Source organism: Sorghum bicolor, chromosome 4, assembly GCF_000003195.3.
Source record: "Sorghum bicolor cultivar BTx623 chromosome 4, Sorghum_bicolor_NCBIv3, whole genome shotgun sequence".
Taxonomy (NCBI): Eukaryota; Viridiplantae; Streptophyta; class Magnoliopsida; order Poales; family Poaceae; genus Sorghum; species Sorghum bicolor.
This window is the reverse complement of record NC_012873.2, coordinates 59,046,289-59,070,598: the sequence shown is the minus strand read 5'-3', so window position 1 is coordinate 59,070,598 and position 24,310 is coordinate 59,046,289. Positions and strand designations below refer to the sequence as shown.

The 24,310-nt window shown below is 40.1% G+C and overlaps 1 protein-coding gene across 1 annotated transcript; it reads right to left on the bottom strand.

Moving 5' to 3' along the window:
* LOC8075727 (nuclear-pore anchor) lies at positions 1,901 to 22,882 on the bottom strand. Its single transcript, XM_021460591.1, has 49 exons — positions 22,366 to 22,882; positions 22,132 to 22,278; positions 21,550 to 21,648; positions 21,256 to 21,384; positions 21,067 to 21,159; positions 20,925 to 20,990; positions 20,510 to 20,599; positions 20,334 to 20,411; positions 20,064 to 20,206; positions 19,239 to 19,347; positions 19,063 to 19,155; positions 18,584 to 18,632; positions 18,349 to 18,452; positions 18,208 to 18,276; positions 17,718 to 17,852; positions 17,511 to 17,615; positions 17,278 to 17,391; positions 17,073 to 17,151; positions 16,864 to 16,907; positions 16,700 to 16,773; positions 16,162 to 16,264; positions 15,901 to 16,035; positions 15,727 to 15,825; positions 13,563 to 13,604; positions 13,427 to 13,480; positions 13,009 to 13,188; positions 12,882 to 12,923; positions 11,875 to 11,919; positions 11,494 to 11,577; positions 10,755 to 10,829; positions 10,489 to 10,673; positions 10,289 to 10,391; positions 9,439 to 9,555; positions 8,766 to 8,858; positions 8,121 to 8,276; positions 7,986 to 8,039; positions 7,338 to 7,451; positions 7,126 to 7,203; positions 6,889 to 7,038; positions 6,590 to 6,661; positions 5,981 to 6,127; positions 5,854 to 5,907; positions 5,678 to 5,765; positions 5,507 to 5,571; positions 5,324 to 5,431; positions 3,993 to 4,055; positions 3,702 to 3,879; positions 2,390 to 3,534; positions 1,901 to 2,311 (listed from the first exon to the last, which is right to left on the bottom strand). Exons 1-49 carry the CDS (start codon positions 22,669 to 22,671, stop codon positions 2,258 to 2,260), a joined length of 6,009 nt encoding a protein of 2,002 aa, XP_021316266.1. The 5' UTR covers positions 22,672 to 22,882; the 3' UTR covers positions 1,901 to 2,257.

Genomic DNA, 24,310 nt, shown 5'->3' with positions numbered 1-24,310 from the left:
TCATGGAGGAGATGAGAGGTGTTCGCGTTGATCGAGTGCTCAGTTCTAGGAAAAGAAGAAAGAGAAAAAACAAAAACCTAGGGATTGAAGGCAAAGGTAAAAGATAGAGCTCTTTGTTTTGCCAGTCAAGACGCAATAGAGTGTGTGATCAGGTTTAGGATAGATAACCATACTATTAAGAGAGAAGCTCTCAAGTTGAATGGTTATCTGGTGCCACTAGGTGTGATTTCATTTGCATATTCATATCACTTAGTGACATGGTGAGATGCAAGTTAAAAGTCTTTCAAAATGGTTAAAAATGGTAACTCACACACATGAAATGGTGTATCACTTGAAGGAGTTGAGCACATTTGAAAAGGCTTAGAAATAGAGTTGATGGGGGTGTTTTAGCACCCGTCGAATCAGCGTGCATCAGACTAAGCATTGTGGACACCAGGCTATATGTTACGCGTAAAATAACACCACGTAGGATTGTTATTTCTGGGCTAGCTCCCTGGCGGTGGGATGACTGGCATCCAAGTAGCAGTGCATGTGGGAAAGTTTCAAAGACCATCGAATCAACATGTATGGCAGCATCGGATCATGCACTGAGGAAAGATCATGTCATCGTTGCCGGCGGTGGGACCGGTAGGCAGTAGAGGCATCAGACTAGCATATGCTCCTATGCCATCCATCAGACGAATCCGATGTGGATTTGGCCCTCTACAAAAGACGTCACACTGAGGACATTGGATCAATTTGAGTTTGCATCGGACTATTGGGGCTTTGAAACTAACCACGAGCGCTCTGTTAGTGACCGTTAAGTGCCTTGCGTTGGGACCGCCAGTGCACGGATGTGTTGGTTGGTGTCCCAAATGACTACTTTCTCTTGTCCCCTCTATGTGTGTGTGTGTGGGCGCGCGCGCATGGGATTTGGACCTCTTGGCCACTTGTTGAACCATGCTCATCCCATACAAGCCGAGAAAATCTCTCCCAACTCTCTCATGCTCTTGTGCTCTTGCAAAACACTTTTGAGAGGGTTTGATTCATCACTAGGCATTGCATTTGTGAGTTGTATTCTTGTGGTACTAGTGATTGTGAAGGGTGTTCTTGTTACTCTAGGTGGTTGCAGCTGCCTAGATGGTTGGAGCTTTGGTGATTGGTGAGGGTAATTGGTGATTGTTTCAGCCCCAAATCAAGTGATTGTGAAGAGGAACTTGATCCGGCCTCGCGGAGTGCAAAAGGGGATACTCTACTAAATTACGCATGGCTAGAAGGAGGGCTTGTGGAAGTGATTCTTGCGACACCTAAGTTGTGAGTCTACCATGTGATGCTAGTTAGTGCCCAATCACTCACCATTAGACTAGCCATAATGGGGTTAAGTTGCCAGCGAGCAGCCGAACCTTGAGAGAAAATTAATTGTGTCATTTCTCTTGCCGACTCGGTATAAAGCTCTACACTTGCATTTCATTCATTCCATTACTTATGTAGTTGAGTAGAGGTAGCTCTAGTTTACTATAGCATTAGAGTAAGTAGCTCTCTAGTTTGCTCTCTTGTGAAGTTGTGTAGCTAGAAGGCTTGTGTGGTGACGAGGTAGATTGGTAACCAACCTTGCTACTAGACTTGTATATTGTGTAGTCGTGTAGCTAGTAGCTTATGTTGTGAAGTGGTTAGATTAGTAATCAGTCTTGCTACTAGACTTCTGTAGGTGGGTTTGCTTTAAGTGAACTAGATAGAGCTAGTGCTTGTAGTTGTTGTTAGAGTCACCTATTGCTCTAACACTTAGCTCTCATGATCAGACCCAATATATCATGATGGTCCTCGATCTTCGCACCATAGCCTAAATAAATCCATTTCTCGCATCTATGACTGAATATCTTATATAATAATTGTTATATAATCACCCATAAAACTTAATATCTTCTATACTAGCAAACGTTGTTAATACTAGTAGTTATATTGTTAATCAACCTCCAAAATAACTTGCTAGGGTCTATGTTTCTTACACCCTGAATAAAACAGTTCTCAAATCAGCATCACATGCCCCGCCCAGTGCCCCAAGTTACAGCCATACAGGCTGTGGTAAGATCCTTTACAAATACTACAGTTTGGACTACAAGTAGCTGTCGCAGAACCCACAAGGAATACAGGTCAGGGGCTCAGGGCACATTTCGTAAGAGCCAATGGGACACAAAATTCGTAGGTCTAAAAACACAAGGTGGTCTCTATATCCCCATGGGCAAATTTATCCCTGCACGAGAAAAGACAATCTACTTCCCTAGGACTGACCACGTCCCCCACGGCCCCTTGATCCTCGACCCGCGGCATCTTTCTGCAAAAGGCAACCCCGAAACAGCTTAATGCTGGATATAAGCACACAACTGAAACGAACAAGTAGAGGAAACCATACCCTGAGTGTAACAGATTGCCCACGACCCCGAGCAGCGACAGGTTGTTGTGCACCAGCAGCAGGTTGCTGTGGACGTTGAAACCTGGCTTGCCTATTTTGCCTGGCCCTTTCAAAGTTGATTGTTCTGGTGTTCCGCTGTTCAGAAGCTCCTGCTTGGGCTGGATTAGTTGAAGGTTCACGTGCCTCTGTTGTAGTGCTAGTATTCTGGGGTCGAGAAGTTGCACCAGCTTGGACTGGATTAGGGGAAGGTTCACGTGCAGGAGATGCATCTGCATTTCTGCTTGGTGAGGCATCAGCTACACCAGATTGTGTTATAGGACTTTGGTCTGGTTCCACTGCAGCACGCTCAGCTGTAGTTTCACCCTCAATCTCTGACATATCAACATCACTCTTTTCTTCAGGTTCCTCTGGCAACTCTCCCTCCTCCATGTCATCGTCAACATCAGTTGCAGTAGTAAGCTGAGCATCTTCCTTTGAATCTTCTGTTTTCTGGTCATCGTCAAATGATTCAATTACTGCCTCTGACTTTGCCACCACATGCTCATCTTCTATGGTAATTGCATTTGTGTCAATATTAACATCAGCATCCTGGCCTTTGATGTCCATCGAAGCATCTCCAGAGTCATCTTTATCACCCACATCCTCCTCCCTTGTTGCCTCAGCCTCTAGCAATGGCACAGATGACTGATCAGTACCAATATCTTCTGTAGGCTGTTGTCCATCTAGGTCATCAGTGGCTACATCCCCAAGAGGTGGTTGACCACTTTTGAGCTCACTAGTTCCTTGTGAAGATTCTTCCTCCTTGGGCTTCTTAGATGGAGGATTGGCATCATTAGCCTCACCTTGTGAGGCACTATCTACCGTCTGTGCGGATGAGATAGGCCGTTTACGACTCGAAGGCTGTAACACAGGTAAAATGCCAGTAGCTTCACGCTCTACTGATGGACCCCCTTTGTCCTGAACAACTGTGGAGGCATCAACAGCTGATGCATCTGTATCAGCATGAGGTTCTTCAGTCCGTAGAGTAGGACGAATAAGGGGTCTTCTTCCTCCAGGCCTACGCACTTCAGTGCTTGGTTTGGTAACTGCTCTATCTTCCGTCATTTTAGCTTTAGCTGGCCTTGGCGGAGTATCTACTGGACGTCCTGCAAGTAAACGACTTATGAGCTCCCACATTGACCAGAAGAGTAAAGGATTAAATGTCATAATATAGGAAACAACATCAAATGCTTCAGAGGGCAGTGCATTGATCATTGTGTCCACTAGTGAATAGGATGCCAGCAATGTTATGACAAAATGAATACTGAATCACCTGCAGCTGAAGTAGATGCATCCACAGGGGCAGTTTCAACAACTGGAGTTTGAGTCGCTGCACCATCACGGAATGGACTAGAAGATTCCTCCATATCTTTAGCTGCACGGAAGTATGAAAGAAATTGCTCTTCTAGGGCAGAGACAGGTGGCACTTCAGATGATAATCCAGGATAATTCTGAAAAAGCATGTGTTGTAACTTTCAGTTGTGATATAGAAGGTACATCAAAGACAATGTATTTGAAAATTTTGTCCAGTAACTTGGCATCAAAAGTGCATTCAAAAGTATACCTCAATCAACTCTTTCACAGCCTGCTTATGCTTCTCTATGGACTCTTCCAGTTGTTTCTTGTCCTGTAAATCAATACTTACAATCAGTACTTCGATCAAAGGGGGCCACAAAATATGACGTTTTGAACAAGGACAGTCAAATTTGCAACTTGGTCCCTATGTTTCAGAAAAATGGTAATATAGTCCTACAATCTATACATAATATTAAAGAGCAAAAAAAAAAAAAAATCTTTCTTCCGTCTCCCACTCTAACCAATCTGTCCATTCCTCACCCCTTGCCCTTCTAGCTTTGAGTTTGGAGAAGCAAGACATTCATTGGCGCCGCACCACTCACATCAAGGCATGGCCTCACAACAAATTGTACGTCCTGTTGCAACGCGTAGGCATATTTGCTAGTACCAAATAAACGCAGTATCAAGGCATTTTCCATGGTGGATTTAATAGAACTAATTTGATGTTGTAAATGTCCTAGCAAATATAGGGTCTGTTTGCCACAGCATAAACTTCCATATGCTGCTTATTTGCTGAGCTGAGCTTGCGGGAACAAGGAGTTCAACCTTGTCAATCTTCTTGGCCAATTAGAGCTAAGTGTCGGAGGGCAGTATGGTGATTGAAGGGATCTCAGGTAGGCTCGACCAAAGGTGGCGCAGCACAGAGGGAGACATCCCGTCATGCTATTCAGCTCATCCTCTGGCGCCAGCCTGGCTGAGGGTAGAGAGGGAGCAGCAGTGCATGGAGTGGATAGAGGAAGGAGCAGGGGAATAGCCTAGCCAGGTTTCGTAACAAGCCAGATGGTGAGCCAGATAGAGAGGGAGCAGCAGTGCATGCTGTGTATTGAAACGAAACAGGCCAGATGGCAATAATAAGATCACAAAACCTAGAGCTCTAATAACATGATACAATAATAAGAGACTAAATTGGATAATTGTATTGAGATCCATTGGGTACTGTTATGTATAAAGTACATGATGGATACATAGGGGAAGCTATGTAAAATATTCTACATTCTTCAAAACAAATCAAATGCTAACAAACCCACATGACCAACCGAAATCGTTCAAAAAATCAATGGTAAAAGTCAATGAGATTTCACTAACACACTTTTTAGGACAACCATATACAATCAGACAGAGGAGTTGACAAGCAAAGAATTTGGGAACCTATTTCTTATGTAAAATGCCACCTAGTTCCTCCTAAGTTCATTAATTGCATGAAATTCAATCCCCTTATCCAAACAGGTCGTAAAAACCAACACAGTCAAAATATACTGTTAAACTGAATACGTATTACCATACAGTAATGAGATACTATACTTTTATGAACAAATGTACCTGTTGCACCTTTTGAAGAGCACCAAAGATTGTGTTCTCGTTCCTTCTACTCTTAGCTTTTTCTTTCTTGTTATCATCTCTCTCCTTTTCCAGGGTTCTTTCTAATGTCTGTTAATACATGTTTCTGCGTTTCTGTTAAAGGCTCAAGAATATTTTTGTACTATTTAAGAAAAACGTGCTAACCTGTATCCTGAAATCCTTTTCTTTTATAGCCTGCTCAAGTGTTGTTTCCGATGTTGTCTTCTGACCTGCTAAAGTATATTAGATTTGCAGCAACTAGCGTGAAACTATTCAAAACCTTGCTAAAGTGGGAAAGAACAAGAGGCAACTGCAAAAGGAACAGTGTGGGAGTACTTGATTTAAGATCCTCCATCTGCTTTACAAGGCTTTGATTTTCTTTAGCAATCTCTCCCTTCTCCTTCATCAAGTTGTCATGCTTTCTCTGGAGCATTTAAAATGGGAGAAGGCACATGAATACACAAAAATAGATATTCAATATTGCAACTAGAAAGTAAAAAAAAAAATCAAACCTTTAAGTTAATATTGAACTTCTTATGCTTGTCAATCTCAGATTTAAGGGAGGCCTACAATAGGGTAAGATTATAAGTACAGCAAAATAGTTGATATATTGGTGTTAAAAATTTGAATCATTCTCACCTCTACATCATTCAGCTTCTTTTCCTTGGAATCCAATTCAGACTGACATATAGAAAGCTTATCCTCCAAATTTTTTATGACAACTTCTTTCTCGGAAAGCAGTTTCTTAGCACTTTCAAGCTCCATAGAATTCTCTCTCAAGGTTGACTGTTGAAAACGATAATTATGCATGTGATAATAAGATGCATAAAATATGACCCCAAAAAAGTCAAGGAAATCCAATAACATACCATACCACTAATGAAATTAGACACTTAATGACTCATGTACAGCTACAGAGACTTGCACAATCACTTAATGACCCAAAGCAAGCCACCATCCAAAAGAAGATAACAATAATAATCGTAATACAGAGAAGAGTGCAGAAGCCCAAAGAGTTTATGTCACGAACTCGCGACAAAGTAAAGTGGTATAAAAATATTTCTTATAAAACAGGGAAACAAGGCACTAAAGTGATTCGTTAAATGTTTTGTCAAACTAGACAAAAATGACATACATCTAACTGCTTTGTGCAGAAGACCAAATTCAATTGTATAAACATCATGTGCGAAGAAACATTCAGAATGGCATCATCAGAAAGAAAAAAGAAGAGGAAAACAGATGACTAACTTTGATATTCTGAAGTTCACTCTTCATGGCTTCATAAGTGTTCAAATCAATGCCTTTGCTATTTTCAATCAGCTGCCCCAAAAAAAACCATTAATACACAAGTGCAGAACTCAACATATGAAGAATCAAATGAATTAATATGCTGATTTCTATGCATATATGGTTTTCTTACAATGTTAGGATTTTTATGGCAATAACCTGCATATTACAAACCATGGACTAAAACATACTTGGGACCAAAAGCCACAGTTGTTGTTCTTAGCAAAGGAATTTCATGATATTTTGTCACTAAAACTTACCTCCGAAATCCTTTGGTTGAGATTTGCTATTTCTGCCTTCTGCATTTCTAGTTCTCTTTGGCACATTTCAGCCTCTACCTGTTTCTCCAGTAGAAGGTTCTGCAACCTCTCAGATTCCATTGTAGCCTTTTGAGCTTCATCACGGAATTTCTGAACATACAAAATTAAAATAAAAAACAATTATGCACATATATAGTTATAAACCAGCAATGAAACATTACCAATTTAATATCTTACCTGGCATTCTTCAAAATTGTGCCTATTCTCCTCCCTAAGTTGTATGTTGCTTTCACGAAGCAAGTTAATTTCTCTGACCTGAGGTCAGCCATTTCAAAGAAAAAATAACAAATAAGGTAATAAGGCTAAAATACATTCAGGAACCATGTTAAAGCAACATAGCAGTGCGACCGAATGTAATCCACTAATTCCAACAGACATTTGAATTGCACCTGAATCTGCAGTGACTTGAATTCTTCATCCTTCAACATTAATGTCCTGGCACTATCAGCTTGACTTCGCAACAAGTCCTGTGCCTCCTTGGCAGACTTTAAAGCACTTTCCAGCTATATTAACATTAAGAAACATATTAGAAAGAATAATACAACTACTTATAACACAAAGTTTGTAAAGTAAACTATAGTGGAGGTTCACATGGTCCATCCAATACAACTACTTCTAACACAAAAGTCCTGATCAAATATTCCAAATCTAGTCTATAGAAAAAGCTCATTTCATTGAAGACAGATGAATTAATAAGGGCCATCACTTTCAGTATAACAAAGTAATAAACCAACATAAATACATGTGGCTGATAGACTGTTTCGAAAGCAAATTGGCTATTATTAGGGAGACGTCAATTTAAACAAACATTTGCAAGTAGAGCTGGCGTTTTGACACCAACCAACGCACAGTTTACCAAACAGAAATCAAACAACTTTTTAATTATATGATCAACATGGCACATTGCATTTGGCAGAACTTGCTGCAGTTTATTTAAGCAGCAATAAAGGGCTCATGGAATCTTATATTTTAAAATTCAAAAGCATTTTGAACAAGGACAAATGCAGGGCTGGTTGCCAGGTGTTATCATAACATACTTCTATCTGAAGCCGTGACTTCTCCTGTTTAAGCAATGATATCTCTGTTTCGGCCTGAAATAGTCAACAGGCTGAATAAGAACAACATCTAGTGTAAACTGAATACTACAAAAAGCTTCCAAATCCAACACTTACTATTTCTTTCGATCTGCGCAGATAGCTGATGACACTTTGTAGATCATCTTCGGCATGTGAGTTATCAGTACGATGTGATGAAAGCCCAGCAATATTCCGTTCTTTCTCGGCTAACCGAATGTGCAAAGCTTCTAACTGATTGTGTAGAATTCTATTCTGCACTCATCACAAAATAGAAATCATGAAAAAAATTATGAAAAGATAGCAGTAAGAATAAGTGGAAGAAAACTCTACATAAATTTCTTATGAAAAGCATGCATGTTCTCTTGCATGACAATCAGTGACAATATACAAATACAATGATGTGGTTCACAGGCACAAGTCATCCCTCAATTTTAATGATAATCCCTAAAATAAATAAGAATAGGTGTTGAAGTTCCAGATACAAATTTACGAAACATAAGCCCCTCAAAAATCAAAAGGTTAACTTTTAAACATCCATTGGGTTTAACCCATTCTGTAGTAAACTATTCAATGTGGTCATGGAACTGATCAGCTCTGGTATGAATGAAAAAGTGGCAATGGCACAACCCGAAGAACAGGAAGAAAATTCCTTACACAAGAATAACACAACATCAAAATGTAATACAAAAATACTTCTGTGACAGTGTGTTGGATATTCAACAAAAAAAATTGCTAAATAACCTGATCATTAAGCTCATTATACTTCTGCAGGGCATCATCCTTCTCTTTCAATAAGCCTATCTTTTCTTGCTCAGCAGAAGATCTCAGACCATCCTGAAATGATTGCAGCGTTGATTAGTTACGTAAGAAGCAAACCAATGGAAACTCCAAAATTCAATGCAGCATGGATAATGCACATCTGTAGAACATCAAGAAATCTATACATTTTTTAAACAAAAATGCACTAAGAGGCCAAATTTGATTTTATTTCTGATTGCTTTGCCCACTTCTTACAAAAAGAAGGCAGCACATATAATCAAAATTGATGAAAAATAACATATGTGCAAGAACAAGTATTAAAATCAGCTACAATATTGTTCGAGAACATGGCTAATCAAAAAATATTTTTTGCAAGAACAAGTTTATCTATATATTCACAATAAATATACGACTTATCAGCAGCAGGCCCCACTACCAGATAATGAGATAGTGAATGCACCACCATTTCGTGCCAATTCAGGTTTCATGTTTCAATAAGAAAGGTGTTTATGAAAGGCAGGCCAGGAGCTTTGGAAGTGACATGCACACAGCCAGACAAAAACTCAAAAGGTATATTTGTGTGACTGAAATATAACATAGATTCTGAAAAAAAAAATAGCCCAAAAAAAGAGGTTACACAGGGAGGGAAAGTTACATTTTCAGTTTTCAGTGCATCTGCTGTCTGGCGAAGTACAGTGATTTCATGCTGCAACGAAGATAGCTGTTTAGAAGTATTTGTCAACTCCTGTATTGTCTCAGATTGCAAAATAACCTACAGAAGACAATGTAAACATGAACACAGATCAGTATAAACCCTTGCATTCATACACTTGTGATGTTCACAATAAACGTCAATCCGAAAGATGCTACGAATCAATCATGGATATATAATAATCTTCATAATTTAAAAAAATCTGAGTTTGTGCTTTGCAGTGGTAGTGGCTAGTGGTATGTTGCACACTCGTGTTGCCTCCACCTTGAGGATCTTCTCTACGCCTCTGTGGGCTGATTTTTGTGTGCATTTGTATGTGACGAAAGAGGATCTATGTAGCATATAAATTCATTTTCTTTATGATAGAGAATTTTTGGCTTCATGACTCAATAGTTCCACGGCTAGGTTAATGACTTAATGAAGAGTTAGTAAAGAATTCATAGGATAGTAGATAGAGATTAGGACTTGCCATTTATTTAAAAAACGTGACAAGGCACAGGTCCTGACTAGAGGTAGCTAGTACATGAACTACAATTTGAACGCATATCCTTTTTTTTCAACTTTCCAAATAGGAAAGTCATTACTATTAAGCTAGATCATTCTAAATGATTATAGCAGTATACAACAAATTATTCTACAAAATCACTTAAACTTATGCACGAATCAAAATAGGAAGTCATGGCAGCCAACATTTTTATATTATTTTGTAATTCTTATTTAGGGGTGGGGGACTTCCCACATTCTCCACCAAGAAAAGTTGGTTTGCATCAGCAGAAGCATAAAAGAAAGAAACCTGGCGTTCGTAATTATCTTGGGCGGTTCGCCAGCGCTTATACTGCTCATCAAGTGAACTCTTTGACGAAGCCAACTCAATTTCTAATTTTTCTAACTGCGGTCTGTTAAGAGGAACAAAACAACAGCAGAAAACGTCAATTCATCTGGAAGTACACTAGAAAATTATTTCTGCCGGGTTTAGAGTAAACCAATGCTTACAGTTTCTGAGAAACTTCTGTTCTTAAAACAGAAATTTCATTCATGAGAGAAGTGACTTGCTTCTCTTTAGATTCAATCGCATTGGCAGCTTCTTCACACTTCATGACATAACTCTTCTCCATTTCTGATAACTTATCCCTCAACTTTACAATCTCATCTTCCAAGGCTTTCCTGCCAACCTCGGTCTATACATGAAAACTACCAAGTCAATGTGCATACATAAAATAAAGGTAGTCTTCAATATAACATATATAAAATTCTGGTACCTCAGCCTTGTAGTCCTGATGGGCAGATTCCAATTGCTTCAACGCAACTTCATTTGAGTGTGCGATTTCTTTGTACTGTACAAGATTTCATGTTTCATGATTCAGGAAATCAATAGTGTGAATAAGCAGCTTTCTTGGAAGGCAAAATTGAGGTTCTGTTGTCATAAATAAGCCTCTCCCTCCGTTTTTAAAATATTATGAACACAGCACTCACATCGGTAAGAGGTAAGATAAGGGAGGAAACATAAAGTATCATTTTACCATGATTCAGAAGTAATAGTGGTAAAGCTGGTTTTAACATTTCCTTTAAATTTTCAGTGCATAGAAACATTTTCACATCTAGGTAAGGCCCTGTTTAGTTCCCCACCCAAAAAATTTTCATCCATCCCATCGAATCTTTGGACACATGCATGGAACATTAAATGTAGATAAAAAAATAAACTAATTACACGGTTTGGTTGAAAATCACGAGACGAATCTTTTAAGCCTAGTTAGTCCATGATTAGCCTTAAGTACTACAGTAACCCACATGTGCTAATGACAGATTAATTATGCTTAATAGATTTGTCTTGCAATTTCTAGACGAGCTATTTAATTTGTTTTTTTATTAGTTTCTAACACCCCCCCCCCCCGACATCCTTCCGACACATCCAATGTGGCACCCAAAAATTTTTAATCTCCAATCTAAACAGGGCCTAAGCATAATCTTCTGAAATTTAACAAGGTGAGAGACGGGCACCTGAACCATGTAGTTCTTATTTACTTGTGCTTCCTCCTTGTATTTTTCTAACTCCTCTTTCAACTGGAATAACTCATCACTCTCCTATTGGTGACCAAGACACCATGTATCAGACAATCAAAGTTAATACACAATGAGCTGCATAAAGGAACGCTTGACACAGGAAGGTAGGGGTGGGGTAATGACTTCTTGTGCAAAATTTCAATGGTGCTTCAAAAGAGCATGGAAAGACAAGGACATAAAAAAATATAGAACACATTTAAATCAAAACGGCAGTACTATAGTCCTTGCAATTATCCCGAAGAATGTAGATACATGATTATTGGAGTACAAACTCATAGATAAATAGTTAATGGCATACAGCAACAAAAAATAGCTCACCTCAGATGCAGATGAGATTTCATGGCCACTATCCCTTGAAATGACCTGATAGAATAGAATAACAGCACAATTAGAAGCTTACATGACAATGATCTATCTAGTACAGCATATGATCTTGTCTTATAATTGTACGAGGTTCGAACTGGCCATTTTTTAAATTTGGCCATGAACAGCAGACATCACGTCATGGGTATGTCTTATATCATGTCCTCCCTCTCCTACCAGATAGATAACGTTTTTATTACTGCAGTCCCTAGTAAAGTATATATTTTCTCAAAGTTGCAGGAGACATGATATGGAATTTAGAAAATTAATTTTTAAAAACTAATACATTATTTAAAAAATATAATCATATGAGAGTAATTCTGATGAAAAATCTAGCATTATTTGTTCAGAAATATTCACAAGCAGGAATACATCACCATCAACATTTCAAAAACTAAACCTCAGTGTTGCAGTATCTTCAAAAATATCCAGGTACCCTGCAACGACTAACACTGCATGTTTTTGCAGCCCGTCAATTGAATATTAACTATTACTCCCTCCATTGCAGATTGCAAGTCATTTCAGTTTTTTCTAAACTATGTATCTAGACATAACGTATATCTAGAGAAAGCCCGTCATGAGGAAACAATTGTTCTTCAGTATGTTCCCCCTGAATTGCAAGTGACAGGCCCTTATATATTCTAGGCCTATATATATTGCCCATGAAGAGTTCTCTATATACTGTTGTCATCCCCAAGGGACTGGACAGACTCTCAGATATCAAAGGCTAGTAACAAGTATTACGGATTTCACTTTTTAACTTAAAATATATGGTACTTCTGCAGGAGTTTACAATCAATGGCATGCGCTTTTGTGTCCCTATACAATACAATCATTTCACAGAGACTAAAATGGTTAAAAGCACACGTGACAAACTATGAAGATTATCAACACTAAAAACATGACTGATTTCTGATATTCAAAGCTTGCAAAATCACAGTTTTTGACTTATTTGCATCTACCTTTCTCGATTTCAGCTTGGCCTCTAAATCAGAACACTTGGCCTGCAGAAAGAGAAACAAATCAAAATTGTCCCAATCTCAAATATAGTGCTATTAGTCCAGCTACAATAGAAATATTTCAACAAACCTCTGCAATGGCAGCCCTAGATTCAGCATCAGAAGCAGCTTTCCATGAGTTATTTAGCTCCTTTCTCATATCCTCTACCTGCTTCATGCAGCTGTCAAACACATTTTTCTTGTCAAGCGACAAAACACGAACTTGATCTCGCTGCTCTTGAAGCTCCTTCTTAAGGTCAGCCCAATCTCTCTGCAGAATGATTCAGTTTGTGAATAACTGGGAAACTAGGTGAGGTTAAAGAGAAAGGAAAAAGTAAAGCAGATAATTCATGCTAAGTTTTGGGCTGCTACAAGCTTGAACTCAAGATGAGCGGTCGAAAATATTTAACCCATGGAAACATAAACATACAACAAAACACTAGTGGCAATCCAAAGAAAGAAAATACAAGCAATCATCACCATGCAGAAGTAGCAAGGAGGAAACTTACTTCCAGTCGCTTAATGTGTTCCTCATGATTTCTCCTTTCCATGGACCTTGCATTCTAAATGATCCACAGGTCAAAAAAAGAGGCGACATATATTCCAAACCTTTCCATAACTCATCTTAAAGCCTAAACTGCATACCTCTTGAACCTCCTCGGTGGTATGGATTGTGTCGATTGTAGCCTGAAAAGCAATATATGAGATATATAATACACAGAAAGAAGAACGAAATGACAAGAAAACATTAATACAATAATGCACTGCAACTGTACTATGGCCCTACCTGCAGCAAGAGTCTCAAATTCAAACAAAAGATATGGCAGATATGTTTTTATTAAAAAAAGCAAGATGAATCCTGTGTTGCATAACGAATGTTATTAAGTAGTCTGACTAATCGTGATTAGTCAGGCTTATCAGTCCACTGGCATCAATTATGACCTATGACTCAACTATAGCAATCAGGAACCAAGTCATCCATTTAGGCATCGATTCATCACGAGTAGTCGTCCGACTTGGGCAATGGAAGTGGATGGGAAACTTGTCATGGGCTGGCAGACGGTCACTTGGGTTTATTGTTTTGTCCCAATAGGGTTTCACTTGTTATCTCTTCTTGTCCTGCTATCTCCTGTTTGATTCGGGAGACTGGAGTTGCCGCCCACAGAGCTCATATAGGAGGGAGAAGCTCTTGGCGCTGCACCCTTCTCAATCACAGATGCCTCCTTCCTTCCAAGTCACGGCTGCCATCCCCCTTCCCAGCCAGTCACCTCCCTTCACTGCATCTGCTGGCCAGGAGCCCTCACGGAGGAAGCTGCCAATCTGACCCATCCCCACCGCAGTTAGGCGTCACTGGCCGTCCACCTGTCCTTCAAACGCCGCCCACTGCCATGTCACACCTCCTGTTCCATGGGATTTTGAAGAATAGCCCCACCTCAGATGGTTCATCACCTCCACATCATTTTGCTCCTAACTTTTCTTGCTCCAAGCCCTCCTGATGGATCTGTTTCTAGTAGCTCTTAGCTCTGCTTAGCTTCTCATCCTTCTACTTCAGTACCTCCATGCTCTGGTTCCCTGAGAGCAATGACAGTAGCTGATGTATATGTGCACTACTGCACTTGTGTAGATGTGAATCAGTGCCGGCAAACTGTAGTGGAAGTGTTAATGCCTGAGGCTGACCGAGAAGTAGGAGCTGCAGCTGCATCATGTGCTTCTCCAGATATTTCATCACTAGCAGAAAAGACCATTGCTACATACTTATTATATCAGTTCCGGTATATAGAGGAAGATTATATCTACGACTAGGGTTGACTACAATCGACCTATCCAGATGATCAACAACTAACCGGCTTAGCGGGTGCCATGGCGACTAGGGTTCAATCAGATGATTTGGAAACACTGTGCATAACATGCTAGAAAACAAGAATCAAAAGTTGGTTATAACCAAAAAAAAAAAAAGTGAATATGTAAGTTATCCTTTTGTTGTATAGTTTGTTACCTGTGCAAGTGCAATGCAACAATAATCATGGTAGCATACCATTGCATGGATTTCATTTCAGAAATTTGACAGGACAGGAGACCATCTTGAAGAAAGTTTCTTACAATAAAAGGTAGAAAGAACGACATATTTTACAGCTATTATCATGGTTTGGGATATAAGCATGGTACTAGATAACGGTGGTAGCGGCCGCTATAGCGTCCACAATAGCGGTAGCGGTCTCCTACCGCTACTGCTATGACATAGCGGACTAGATTTAGCAACTTGGAACTTAGCAACCGCTATTTGAGTTAGCGTGCCACTATACCACTCCGCAATTCTTTTGTAGCGGCCACAATAGCATGGTATGGTATGCAACAAACAAATAATCCTAGTCCACTTAAGAAAAGAACTCCTATCATGGCTGGAGATAAGCCCCACAGCTGCCGGCACATCAATCCATTATTCTTACACTTCCACTGCCATATGCATCCAACCTCAAACCAATGAGAATATTATCCATCAAAGATTATATCAGATCAGATAGTTAAAGTAACTAGCATGTTCATTAGACCATGAAATCATGCAATTACCAAATACTGGCAAATAACTCTGTAGATTTGTCCAAATGAGACTAATGTGGGATGAGAAGAGACATTCAGTAGGCTTTTTATAACACGCGTGCACATAACTAAAACAAAACGAAGGATGAATCTAGCAAAAAGAATTTACATGTATCGTACCTCAACTATATCAGCATGATAAGAACTGATAAATGTAAAATGACACCTGATACACCAACTTTTATATGTGGCAATAAGAAAAAAAATAAACCTGCAAACGATGCACTCGCTCCGTTAAATCACGGACTTCATCCAAAGCTTTTTTCTCTGACTTCTCTAAATTCTCTTTTGCATTCTTCAATGTGGACACCTAGAATGTTGGGAAATCATGTCAGGTATCTGCATCATTATAATTATTTAGTGGATGCACAAAATGCAAACAAACCTCCATTGATAGCTTCCTTAGATTCTCCTCTAAACCTTGCTTAGAATCCATATCTTCACGAAGTCTTCTTTCGTAATCAACTACCAAGCGCATCAACTCAGCATTTCTAAGTGAAGCAGAATTAGACTCCTTCCTCTGTAATTACAGGAGAATAATCCAAATCAGCATTAAGAATAATGCGCAAGAGTTCTCATCAACAAATAAACGAAGAACTGAGAATTAATTCTGTGAGAAAACAGTATTACAACACAGAAAAAGAACCTGATGCTCAAGCTCCGCTGCAAACCCATTAAGCCGGTCCCGAGCAAAATCAGCTTCAAGAACTGCCTTATCACGCTCAGATCGCAGAGCCTGAAGCTCAGTCCTGAATTGACAACAGTAAGTATTTAAGGTATTTGAACTTTATCCAGAAATAGAATCCTAGTCGAACTTCAATAAATATGCCATCTACAACCAAACAAAATAAAAGCAAACTAAAGTGCAAGGCAAACTAAATTAACAGCATATATCACCCAGTGTGGATTGAGAACTGAAAGTTCCTACAACATTCTACTTCTACCAGCATGAGACTACCGCAGATGTGGCTACTATCAAAGGGTAAAGTACCAAACCTTTTCGCAACAAAAAAAAACAGTTACCCCTCAAATGTTACAAAAATTATGGTCCAACTTCTGACCTATAAAGCTACCGATAGCCCCTAGAAGTTTACTGCAGAACTTGTATAATGAAATAAAAATAAACATACACTGATCATTAGCTATATTAAGTAAGCCAGATAAACAATGAGAGAAAAGACAACCTCAATTTTGTCAACTCTTCATCAAGGCTTCTGGCTCGTTCAGAGACTTGCTCATAAGCTTTCTTTGAGACTTCCTATAGAGTTGAGGTAGAAAACACAGGATGGAATAGATAAAACCACTGTATTCATATAAGCTGCTTGAAAAGTATCATCCAGAAAATTACCTGTGATCCTTCAAAAAGAACCATCAGGTCCGGTCTGCTGCTATCTAGAGAATAAAAAGGAAAAGTGTGAGGTAAAGTTAACATCCAGAGCATCTGCGAAGTACAAGTGCCTTGACATACACCACCACAACACAGTCAACCCCACACAAATACAAGTTATTCAACTAATGGGCAGGACAAATCAAAAGAAAACGAATAATAGAACAAACCTTGCAGAGCACTAGGTACTGTATCAACACTCGAACGAGCCTTCTGCTGCTCCTCACACAGCTTTCGATACATCGCCACCTACATAACAATAAAGAATAACAATAGGCTATCTTATGATTCATGGTACATGCAGCAATTAATAGAATTATGTTTCAACACAAAAGGATTTTGTGTGTCTTTGAAAGAAGAATATGTAAGACATACGGATCGATGAAGCGATTCAATCATTATTGCTTGTTCTTCTGATTTCTTCATAACTTTTTCAACCCTGGACGCAGCATCATCTGTAATTTTCTTCAACTCAATTTGGAAGCTCTCCTACAAAGGTAGGAATGAAATTAAGAATCTTTGAAATTGAAATTGAGAATATAACTAGCAATTGACAAATTGAACAGTTAAAATTGTGCAGTCAAAAAAAAGCAACATATCACACTTACCCGCAGTTCCATATCCTTTTTGTCAAGATCGGCTGAGAGCATGTGAACTTGATTTCTTAGCTGAACATTTTGCTGAACTAACCCATTGATATCTTTAAAAGACATCTGCCAAAGATTATAATATGGTAAGACAAGATAACAATTTGATGCAAAACCATAGTGAAAAAAAGGCTTTAGAAGGGATAGCCACAAGAGTATGAGACTTACATTATCCTTGATATCATGCTCTACATTGGAAAAAGCATTGCCTAAGCTTGAAGAAAAGGTGTCATGGCCTACATTAGGAAGGCTAGAACCACAACGAAGCTGTATGTCTTGGCATTCTTTAAGAAGAACAGCAACCTACAAATAACAGTAAAACAAAAATCAGAACATGCATATGCAATACCACATGGACATTATAAAGCAGAAATGATGCATAACAAACATAATTCATATAATTCCCCACATGATTTTTTATTAGCCTTGAAATAATTGGAACAACTTCGGGACGAATGGAAGGATATTAGCGGATAACCACCATAGCATAAATATCTACGGGGGCTCCACAGTCCCACCACCTGAAGATGTTCTCATACATGACACAAATCTAAATCACAATGAACAATCTGTTTGAAAGTTCGCAAACTCCCATGTAATTAATATCAATAATGAAAACAAGCAGACTGAAATGTCAATGCCAAGTTGAAGCGCTCACTTGTTTTTGCAGGTCATCTATTTCCTTCTGTGCCACACTATAATCACGCTCCTGTCTTTTCAGCTCAGACTGAAAGGTATGTTGATGTTAAAACCATATCCAATGAAACCTATCAATGTGCAATACCTGTATACTATGTACCTTTAGATTCCTAATATTGCTTTCAAAATTATCGTGCTCCAGCAATGCTTGCTGCAATTTCTGATCCATTAGAGCATAAGCTTCGACCATCCTCTCGTGCTCAGCTATGATAGAAGAAAAAACGGGGAGGAATGGTTGAGAGGAATCATAAAGTCAGCAGTGCTTTCTTCTCCAAGCAATGTTATTTCGCTTGTGTGGTGCTTCAAGAGGTTAAGAACAATGAGCGAAAACTTACCCCGTTCGTCTAGGATAAGCTCAGCCTTCTCTTCTATTTCATGCAAAACCTGGTGTACAAGAGATATTCAGGTACTCGACTATGATTCAGGAAAAGAAGCACATATTTGTGCACAAAGGATCTCTTTAAAGCAAAAGACATTACTGTTTCTGTGTAGAAAAACTAGCATACTTCTTTCTAATTCACATCAGACCCATTGGACGGTTCAAATTACTGCGTCATCCTAGATATTGCAATGACAACTGAAAATAGAGCGCCAAATGTCCACAGCGTAATTTCTTATTTGCCATAGCAAAATTTTGCAATTTCTTATTTTCTATAATATCCCAATGACACATGGGGTACACGTGTCACTAACAAAGGCAAATAGAATTCCAATGGCACAAAAGAAATTTAGCTAATGTCGATCATTTGGGTAAAAAAGAAGATGAGCAGTTGATAAGATCCCAATTCAGAGATAGTAACAAGCAATGACTTACCCTTTCCAAAACTGCTTCTGCATGTCTCCTTCCCCGCCTCTCATGGAGGAAAGCATCAGTAGCTTCTTGGTATTTCTCATAGATCTTAGCAAGCTGATAATGCAATGAATGTTATCAAGCAACATAAAGAGAGGTGAAAACAAAGAAATTAAGAGTACAAAAGAGGTAGGACATACACTCCAACCGTCACGAAGAAGAGAAGCTGCTAAAGCAGTTCCAGAAACACCACTAGGTACCTTTGGAATAACCATTAGGTCATTCTGATTAACTGCATCAGAAATAGGACTGCAAAATAGGAGAGGGGTTTAATGAAAGACAAACTTTAAATATGAAGATGTTGCCCTAAATACTAATCTAGAATGCTCAGAAGTGATGCTTTCTTCATCTCTTTCTTCTACATCCCACATCCACCTCTATAAAAAATTGTCAATAAAAGTTGGCCTAGAGAAGTATGATATGCAACAAAACAGAAGGTTCAGGGGTTGCTACATTCATGACAACATTCCCATTCCATGTCCCTACAAAATAACATGGAAAGGACTAAAGAGATCAACCTGGAACAAACTAAACTCCTAACAAGTTTTTAATCTTATCCTAGCATGATTGTTAGTCAGGAATTATGTTTCATATGCCCTATTGTAACCTCATTTCAGTTTGCATAGCCCCACCACCAAAAGAGGCTGCAGTAGAACCACACTTCTCAGTTAGGCCTACCAGCTTCATCACCACTGAATGAAACATCCTCAGGGAGGGCAAAACTGCCAGGACAAAACTCTACCGTGGGTCTGCTGCAGGCCAAGCAGAGCCAAGGGCATGGGACAGGCCATTAGTCCACATCCACCAAAAATGAGACTAGGGTGATACAATTTTTAATCATTTCAAAAGAAAAGTTAACAGCTGGCGATTTGATAAACATCTCAAAACCTTTTGTTTTCCTGGCATTTCAACCTGTTTGATGTAACATATTTACAACAAAAGAAGTCAAGTGCTAGAGATCATACAGTTCTCGTACTGTTGTGTCTACTAGATCAGAAGAGTCTGCTGCAATGCTGGTCAATGGAATGAGGCTCAATTCACTGGACTTCCTTGTATTCTCCAGATCAAGTTCGCACTTTTCAAGCTTCTGCTTCAAGTTGACAGCTTCCTGCGGTAACAAGATCACATAGCACAATGAAAGAACACCCAAGATCTTGCTCAGGTTATGACAAGATCTAATAAACTTGCAACCAACAAAAATTTTGCAGGGAATATGAACATATAAATAGATATACCTTTTCAAGGTCTCTCCTGGACAAGGACTCCTTCTCAAGCCTTTCCTTGTATTCATCTTCAACTTGGGTCAGATGTGTCTAGTTTGTACGAGAAATTGATCATGAGTTATTCACTGTTTGTAACTGGGACTGTGGGACAAAAACATGTAACCATGATATACAAGCAAAGGCATTACCTCTAATGCTTTAATAACACCTTCGAGCTCCCCAGCCTTTTTCGACCATTCCTCGGAACTTTCTTTGTGAAGTTCAGCAAGTTTCATGACCTAAGCACCATGAGCTATGGTAAATCATCTCACTAGAGATAATAAATGGAAAGTACTCCAGGTGATAACACAAGCAATGCATTGCATCAGCTTTTCATAATCAGTTTCAATCAGGTGACAGGATCATCGGATATTAACAATTTAAGATGTGACAAAAAGTCTCACTCAACTATAAAAATGATGAATGGGCATGAAGAGATAACAGGAGGCGAGTGGAGAATCTCTAGACACTAGGCGGCAGTTAAATACTGACATACAGCAGCACCAAGGGTGCATACATAACAGCAGCAAGGAGAATTGAGAGTTAAGAGAGATAAAACCATACAGTTGAAAGCTCTGCACCCAAACGTTGTTCATTACCGGCTGCAGTATCCTTTGTTGAGCACAACTCCTTCAATCGCCAAAATATAAAGAGAAAAAGATTAGATGGAAACAGTAATACTACAATCAACTGCATGAGAAAATACCTTTTCCATGTAGGATAATCTTTGCTCCAGTTCAGAGATGCGATCTTTGCTTCGCCTCAAGGAGCTAGAAGATTCAGAAATCTCTCTTTCTAGCTGAAACACGAAGGTTCAGTCAGCATATGTGTTCTAAATCCATCATGAGTTAGATCACAAAAACTAACCATCATGAGTTAGATCACAAAGACTCACCTCAGCAATCCTAGCTGACATCCGAGCCTCCTCATCCATATTTGTTTTCCTTAATTCAGCTAAGTTCTTCACCTTTGCTTTCAGTTCTTCATCAAGCCAGAGATTGTGCTTTTCAAGCAGCTCCTTCTCCTGATAAAGAAAAGCAAACCACATAAGAACCAACTGGTGCACCATGCAAACATATGGGCAAGGCTCAGCATTAGGCAGTATTAATGCATCAAAGAGTAAAGGAGTGACACTACTAAAATAACAACTCTGCATATTGGTGTTAATTCATCCATTTCATGTTCATACCTGGGTAATGCGATTGCAAATTGCTTGACAATGGGTAAACTTGGCTTCAACCTCTTGTATCCTAGCCTCTTTACCAGCAGAAGTCTCTGCCAGGTTTACCTGAAAAGATGATAACCATGTTTTCAGTAAACTTAAACAAAAAAAATGCAGGATATACACCCAATCCGCGAAATAAAAGAACATTAAAATCTCAAAAAGAAAATGCAAAAACCAAGAGCCTTTTTGGTTGGCTGCTACACATGACATGGAACATGTGGCAAGCCATACTTCTTGCGAGTTGCTACCTGCGAATTCAGGCAGAGAAATGTGTCCACCACAGCTGATATAAATAAGTGTCTAGAGACCACAGGTCTACAGAAGTAGTGGCAGGGCTTGGTGGAATATTCATAGGTCACTAATCAAAAGCATGCTTTTATAATTTAGAAGATAGTGCTAGTCATATAACTGAACACACTTTGACATTGCAAAGTTCAATACTGATAAGAATACAGCTGACACTAGATTCACTATGAATACGGCTGCCAAATTGATTGGTTAGTGCATATATGTTATTATTAAAAGTACTTAAACAGAAGTGCTCACAATTTTGTCGTAGTAGCTCTGGATGATTCCATCCTTCTCTTTTATTTCTGCATCTCTCTGCTCAATCAACTCCAGCGACTGACACTTGGACTTGTGCAGCTCCGTGATTTCAATTTTCAACCTCTCCACCTCACCATCCTTAGCAATCTACAGCAAAAAACATCGAGTGATCAGTGCACCCAACCAAACAAAACAATGTGATCAAACAAACAAACTGAAAACCTCGAGTCTTACCGCCTGGATGCGAAGCTGATGTATCTCCGCCTGAGAGGAGGCAAGCTCGGCAGCGCGGCGCTCAGCAGCCGCGGTGAGCTCGGCGGCCTCGGCCTGGGAGCGATCGAACTCGGCGGAGAGGGAGGCGTACCGTTGCTCGAGGAGGGCGCAGGTCTGCTCGGCAGCGATCGCAGCGGCGTCCGCCTCGGCGCGTACGGTATCCACCTGGCGCCGGAGCTCACGGATGGCGGCGTCGGCCCGCTCGGCAACGGCGGCCGTGTCGCCGCCGAGGAGCCGGAGCTCCTCGTCGGAGATGAACAGCGGCATCGCCGCGAGCGGAGACGGAGGCCGGGCCCTAACCCGCGCCCAGTAACCGCAGTATGGCCGATGAGTCTAAGGTTCTAGGGTTTGCCGACCGCCGCTGGGGACGAGATGGTGGTGGTGGAAGGACGGAAGCGGAAGGGCCTCGACTCGAATGGGGCAGTGGAGGGACAGGTCGAGAAGCCAAGCGGTGTAGGCGAGGCAGCAATAAGGTTGCGACGAGAAGTGCGTAGGGAACTGGGTAGATTCCTCGGCCCACGGCCTCTATAAAACGGGATAGTTCAACGTAGACCGAGCCTGCTGCGTCTGAGGAGAGTGGTCTAGAGAAAAAGTCCGTGGCCCTGTTTGGAAGAACTGCTTCTGGGCCGTGCTTGTGTCACCTGTCCATTATCCTCGATCTTTGTTGGGACGACCGATTAAAAAAATATGTCGTTGTAGGTCTGTTTAGTTTATGCCTACGTTTGTCGCGTCTAATTTTTTTGGTAAACTATGGTCCCCAGAAAACATAGCGAGCAAAATCAGAGGCATACTTATAGTAGACTTTAGCAGAAAAAAAAAAGTCTATAACGTATGGACAGGATGCTAAGAAAGTAACACTTCATAGGCCTTGTTTAGTTCCGAAAAGATTTCAGATTTTGGTACTATAGCATTTTCGTTTATTTGTGTTAAATATTGTTCAATCATAAACTAACTAGGCTCAAAAGATTCGTCTCGTAAATTACAGACAAACTGTCGACGAAAGCTAGTCGGCAGTCTACCTTGGGGTGTACCCACGGTAGTAGTTTATCGGTAGACGGTGCGCAAACTACGAACTCGATGGTGACGCAAGACACGGACAAGCTTTTTATCCAGGTTCGGCCGCCGAGTTGGCGTAATACCTACGTCCTGCGTCTGGTTGTATTGATTTGTGTTGAGAGAATATCCTGTCCTAGGGGGGTCCCTTGCCCCTCCTTATATAGTCTGGAGGGCAGGGTTACAGATCTGGAAACTAATCCTAGTCGGTTACAATTGCCATGGATAATTCGATATCAATTCCTATTCTAACCGACTAGAATCCTGCTTGATCTCCACATCTTGTTTCCTTGCGCGAAACTCCATGTTGTCGGATCAAGCCTTGAACTCGTCTCGTAATGGGCCAAGCCTCCTGGCCGAAGTCTAGCCGTAAGGGTATAGGGGTTTATACCCCCACAGCTAGTCCCCGAGCACCATGTATTGTGATGTAACACGCCGTCTTGAGCTTCTTCGATCAGTGAGACTTGACGTCTTCAATAAGTGGGAAAGTCGCTCAAACAGTTGCAACGGTTCTTTGACCAACTCAAAAGACAGTTGATCAACATTGACATCGAAGAAGCGAGTTGTTCGAAGAATGCATGGTGCTCTAAATTAAAAAAGATTTCTTTCCTGGTGAAGTGTGCCCACTTTACTTTTTTGAAAGGTATAAACATCAAAAAAGCAAGCATATTCACCGCAAGGTGAAGTGTGCCCACTTAGTCCCCGAGCCTGGTAGTAGGTGACGTAGGCACGTGGTGCCAGGGTCAAAATAAAAGTCCTCAAATAAATTCTGTAACTGAGATGCATCGCCAGATGCATCGTACCGATGTAGTCCCCGAGCTTGCTGGAAGGCGAAGTATGAGCCTTGTAGCAA